We start from the raw sequence: 5,911 nt of genomic DNA on the forward strand, positions 1-5,911 counted from the left end.
CACGTCCACAATCCAGGTGTCACCACAGTGTGTGCATGCTGGGCTCTCCTGAGGCCCTGATAAGCGTTCTAGGGAGACACTCGGCTCAGAAAATGCCCCCGCGTGGTTTCGGTTTTCCCGTAAACACCGGAGCCGGGCTGTGGATGGCCAGAGGCGGGAGCAGCACCAGGCGCTCGTGACGGGCTGTGCTCGTTCTCGGTAGGATAGCAGCTGGACTCGTCGCCGAGCTGCACGCAGCCAGCATCCCATGCCCCGACCCAGGAGGAGAGCCAGGCTGCTGCTGTTTTACCGAAACAAAGTATTTGAAATGTAGGCTTTGCTTGTAAGGCTCAAACTGCGTGTAGTCAGGACAGACACGTTATGGCTGCAGTTGTCACCGAGCTGCCTGCAGGGTAGACTCCCGGCCACCGTGGTGAGCTCTGGGCCTGGAGCCTGGGACTGTGCATGTCTCAGCCTCCGAGACCAGACACACAGCCGTGTTTGTAGGTGGCTGCTGGCGCCCAAGCCAGGGGCAGGCATCCATCCAGGCTGGGTGGGGGCCGACCCTAAGTGTCACCTGACAGGTCCCTTCAGGTCCCTCCCCCTTTGAGAATTATCACAATAAGAATCCAGCACATGATGCCCGAGAAAGCCCTTCCATCACATTCCTGTCAGGTCGAAAGACGGTCTCAGATGAGGCGGCCTGGGGAGCCGGCGCCTGGAAGTGGCGGTGACTGTCAGCCAGGCTGAGCGTCGGTCAGCGGCAGGTCGGCGAGTGTGTAGTGAAGCGGTAGATCCGTGTCAGCCCTGGATCGGGGGAGCAAGAATTGGGCCTGTGTCTGCGAGGACTGTGCACCGCGGTCTGGCCTGTGTCCCCAGGAGGACACCGCGTGCCCCTCGCTCTGCGGCTCCCAGCTCTCCCACAGACCAGCCGCTTCTTGGTGATCGTCCCTCGCTTCTCGGCCTTTCTGCTTCCTCTCACTCACCGCACACAAACATTATCTCAGTATAAGACACACGTGACCTGTTCTATACTAGTTCCTCATCTTCTACCTCCTTAACTCTCTGTCACTGGCTTTCTGATCGACCTACCCAGTGTCTTTTCAAGCCAAAATTGGTTGGTGTCTTTGGGACCTTGTAATACTTTTTTCTCTGAATTATGACTAATTGGCGCACTGGACTGGCATACACATGCATATGAATCTTATTCTCACTTGCCTATGACACCCAGTAATATTCTCAGCTTCTGTTTGTTGCTAAATTTTGTGTTTTTAGCCGTAAAATGTTATTTTCCCACATAGCAGAAGTTTTTATGATTTTTCTCTTCTCTCTTCTCTCCTCTGGGGAGTCCCTTCCCCTTTCCATAAACTGTGGCCCCCGTGCGGCTGTGCCCGTCTCTCCTCGCCCCGCAGGGTTCTACGGCCTGGACGAGTCTGACCTGGACAAGGTCTTCCACCTGCCGACCACCACGTTCATCGGGGGCCAGGAGCCGGCGCTTCCGCTGCGCGAGATCATCCGGCGGCTGGAGGTGAGTCCCGCGTGGGCAGGGGCCTCCCGGCCGGGCTGGGACTTTCTCAGTCTCATACTTTTTAAAATGTAAGGGAAATGGAACTTTTTCCTATTCGTGGTTTTTCTTTTTGCAATCGGGCATAGAAAGGGGAAAACATGTCTGTCGTTCGATCCTCCTGGGACCTGACTTCAGATTGGGAGGTCTCCAACGCGTAGCATGAGCCCGGGCTGCTCGCCCCTCCTGCCCGCCCCTGTTCCCTATTCTTTCCCCACTCCTTTTGGGACTCGGGCACTAAGCCCGCGGGGCACCTTGCACACACACACACGGAGCTGGCCTCTGCCCGTCACAGTGGCCTCTGGGGTGTGTGGAAGGGAGGCCCTGTCCTCCAGGCCTGTGGTTGAGCTGGCAGCTGACGCAGCTGGTGCGTCCCATCTGTGTGCACAGATGGCCTACTGTCAGCACATCGGGGTCGAGTTCATGTTCATCAATGACCTGGAGCAGTGCCAGTGGATCCGGCAGAAGTTCGAGACACCCGGGGTCATGCAGTTCACCAATGAAGAGAAGCGGACGCTGCTCGCCCGGCTCGTGCGGTCCACCAGGTGCAAGCCTTGTGGGGTGGGCCTGGTGACCGGGTTGGGTGGCTTTGGGGCATGGCATCAGGCCTGTGACTTGCTCCTTGTGGCGGCCGGGTCCCGCGCAGGTTCGAGGAGTTCCTGCAGCGGAAGTGGTCATCCGAGAAGCGCTTTGGCCTGGAAGGCTGCGAGGTTCTGATCCCGGCCCTCAAGACCATCATCGACAAGTCCAGCGAGAATGGCGTGGACTACGTCATCATGGGGATGCCACACAGGTACCTGCCTGCTCGCCCTCCCACACTCGCCCCCCAGCTCCAGAGTGTCCCCTACCTCTGCACTCACTGTCACACCCAAGGCACGGTGGTTTCAGACAGCACCTGGGCCTGGCGCTGTGTCTTATAAAAATGAAGCACAGATGCCCTTGTCAGGGTCACAGCAGAGAGAGGCTGACTGAGAGGGAAGGGCACTCAATGCCACGAGCAAGGCGGTTCTGCTGCCCTCCTGCCCGCCGGGGCCGTGGGTGCCGGGCGAGCAGAGCCCGCGTGTCCCATGTCGGCCGTGCTCCCAGCTCCTCCCGGACAGCCAGGCAGGCGCTGCCTGGCCCCGGGGGCGGAGGGTGTGCCCGGGGCACGCTGTGGCCCTGCTCACCCCGTGTGTCCCAGGGGGCGGCTGAACGTGCTTGCGAACGTCATCCGGAAGGAGCTGGAGCAGATTTTCTGTCAGTTTGATTCGAAGCTAGAGGCAGCTGACGAGGTGAGGTGCCTGGCAGCCCACAACCCTCCGCGTGTCCTGGGCAAGCCCCCATCCTCCCCGTGGTGGGTGCAGGGCAGTCGGCTGCTGCCTCGGACTGGGCCTCACTGGTCGCCTGTCAGGGCTCCGGGGACGTGAAGTACCACCTGGGCATGTACCACCGGCGGATCAACCGCGTGACGGACAGGAACATCACCCTGTCGCTGGTGGCGAACCCTTCCCATCTCGAGGCTGCCGACCCCGTGGTGATGGGCAAGACCAAGGCTGAGCAGTTCTACTGCGGGGACACCGAGGGGAAGAAGGTGAGGTCACAGGTCCGGGCGGCCTTGCGTCGGCGGGCTGTAGCGGTGTCGTGGACGGGCCCTGCCAGGAGCAGGGGCCGCGTCCCACTGGCAGGGGCGGTCCCTCCGCTCTGCGTCTGTGGAGCAGCCCGCTCTGCAGTGTCGCGTTGGACAGAGGCGTTTTCGCTGAGTGGGAGGCAGGGCCCGGGCAGGCGCCTAGGCTCACAGACTGGTGTGTGTGGCAGTGGCGCAGGCGTCCGCATGGCCCCATGGGCGACAGGTCTCCAGGTGCGGGACGTGGGTGCTGAGCGCTGGCCGGCCTGCTCTGCACAGAAATCTTGATATTTGCAACTTGCCCAATTGGCTGTCATGGTAGAGGTGTGTCTGGTGGCCGCGTGGTTCTTCTTCCCAGCCCCAGAACTGCTCAGGGTGGAAAATGGCACGTGCGTGAGCGTCCCGCGGGGCGAGCTGGCGGTGATCTTCGGGGGCAGCAGAATCAAGGCAGTCGGAGTGGGCGCCGTCATACCTCACCGAGACGGCAGCGGGGTCTGGGGACGTTCTCTGGAGGTGGCAGGTGGCAGAGATGGAGGCAAAGTGGGGTACTGCCCACAGATGCTCTGGGGGGTCAGATGTTTCAGAAGCGGGATCGGGGATCCATCCACGGGGTTCAGTTTGAGGCACGGAAAGTCCGCGCGCCTGTGCTCGAAGGGCTCGAAGAAGAGGAAGTGCTGTCAGACGGGACGAGGCCGGGGCGGCCTCGGAGACGCGCCTTCCTGCGCCACAGAGAAAGTGTCTGGCATTTCCACTGTCCTTGGTGGGACATCGGGAGCCAGGGAGGGGGCTGAGATTTCAGAAAGCTCTGTGTGACATCTTGACATAAATTACAGACAAAAGCCATTTGAGCAGTGACACCGGGAATGCTGAGGACATCCCGAAAAGGAATGGAGTGCATCTTCAGTGATGGCAGCTGTTGTCCTGTTGGGGGTGCGGGCCAAGGGTGCTACTTCTCCCTGGGTGGTCCAGACATCTGCTTCAGGGAGCGGCCCTGTCCCCCACATACCCATGCAGACAGCCCATCCCTGAGAGCCCCCCCAGACCATCACAGCGGCTCTCCTCACTCCTGTCCCAAACCCCAGGCATGACCTGGCCTCCGTTAGACCCACGACTCAGAGCTAGAGGGCGCCGCGGGGCCCTGAGCAGCTCCGCAGCCGAGGCTGGGCGTGTCCCCAGCCTGCAGGGCTGAGCCAGCCCATCAGGCTCAGGGCCGCATGGTCCTTGGGCTGCTGTGGGCTCGCAGCAGAGACTTACTCCTTCCAGGGTCCAGAGGGGCCACGGGGCACTGTCAGCACACCGGGAGAGGGGACCTGAGGCAGCTGGGCTAGGGCGCGGCCTCCCAGATCAGGGGGGACAGTGTAATAACAGCGGAGACAGGCCCTGAGGTGCTGACAGGACAGCGAAGGCATGTGATCAAGAAGAAAGAATGTGGCCGCCAGTGACCTTCCACCCAGCAGCATCCATCTGGGGCCTGCAAAGCTGCACCCTGCTAGGGAGGTCCCCGCACAGATTCGACTCTGTCCGCTGTCCCCAAAGGCAGGGCATATGGGGTTCTGCTAAAAGACTTAGATTTTGTTCCTGAAAAGTACTCGTGGACCTTCTCTTCCTGGCACTGGGGACCATGGTGGTGACAGGAGCTAGTGAGCATCCAGGAGGGGGTGTGACAGGGATGTGGGACACTGAGCCAGTGGGCGCTGTGTGGAGGGCGGCGAGGTGTCGCACCATGTGGGGGGGTCTGTAAACCTGTGAGCAGGTAGGCACAGGAAGGCTGGACTGTGGTCGAGGCAGCACAGCAATCCTGTGCAGATTCGGACATCCCCACGTGAGCACAACCCTCCACGTCCGTTTTGTGGCTCTGCCAGAAGCATCTGGAAGCGACCATGCCCCAGTGAGCAGTGAGCACATGCACCCTGCTCTCAGTGCCTCCTCTGCTGCAGCCCATGGGCTCCCCAGGGAGACATGTGATCAGGGGGCTAGGCAGGAACGGCACCTGGTGAGCCCCAGAATCCGTGCCACACCCGGGACAGTGCAGGGGGCACAGTGACAACCACACGTCGGGGTCTGTGAGCACAGGCTAGTGCAGGGAGCAGAAGATGAGGGGTGCTCAGATGCCGCCATGCAGACGTGGGGTGGCACTGGCACCACGGGGGGGGCAGGAGATGGGGGTCCTCACAGCACGGCCACAGCCTTGCTACCCAGGACAAACAGCGACTTTAAGGGAGAGGCAGGCGGCTGCCTGTCAGGTGAGGGAAGCGAACATCGCTGGCTGGGAGCAGGCCCACACGGGCATCTCCCGGCGAGCAGCTCCCCATCCCTGCGTCGGGCCACAAAGGACCCCCAGGACCCAGGACCCTTCCAGGGTGTGGAGAAGGACGAGATGTCAGAGGGAATGAAGGGGGTGGCCCTAACGCAGCTCCCCATGCACCCAGGGTCTGGGCCAGTGCTGCCTTCAGGTGGGTCCCGCATGGCACGTTCGGGGCTGGGTGTGCTGTGCGGCCGCAGGCCCGAGGCTGGAGGGGTCCTGGGCTGGTGGTCTCCTGCCATGTTCTTTCTAAGTCGGAAATTACTTCAAAAAAACATTACGTGAAAAGCGGACTGCAACTCGTTGTCCAGTGGCCCTTGTGGAGGTGGTTGTCAGGACCATGCTGGACTTGGGGTCTTCCTTGCGTGTCTACAGGTCATGTCCATCCTTTTGCACGGGGACGCTGCATTTGCCGGCCAGGGCATCGTGTACGAGACCTTCCACCTGAGCGACCTGCCATCCT

At 61.2% G+C, this 5,911-nt stretch overlaps 1 protein-coding gene across 1 annotated transcript in view; it reads left to right on the forward strand.

Annotated features, from left to right (window-relative positions):
- Positions 1-5,911, forward strand: part of OGDH (oxoglutarate dehydrogenase) — a 47,917-nt gene that overhangs the window by 31,930 nt on the left and 10,076 nt on the right. The window contains exons 5-10 of the mRNA XM_006911478.3: positions 1,392-1,507; positions 1,934-2,088; positions 2,190-2,336; positions 2,724-2,814; positions 2,934-3,113; positions 5,824-5,906. Of these exons, the coding sequence (XP_006911540.1) occupies positions 1,392-1,507; positions 1,934-2,088; positions 2,190-2,336; positions 2,724-2,814; positions 2,934-3,113; positions 5,824-5,906 (772 nt within the window). The remainder of the gene's footprint in view (positions 1-1,391; positions 1,508-1,933; positions 2,089-2,189; positions 2,337-2,723; positions 2,815-2,933; positions 3,114-5,823; positions 5,907-5,911) is intronic.

This window comes from Pteropus alecto, unplaced genomic scaffold (genome assembly GCF_000325575.1).
Source record: "Pteropus alecto unplaced genomic scaffold, ASM32557v1 scaffold214, whole genome shotgun sequence".
In the NCBI taxonomy this organism is placed as follows: domain Eukaryota; kingdom Metazoa; phylum Chordata; class Mammalia; order Chiroptera; family Pteropodidae; genus Pteropus; species Pteropus alecto.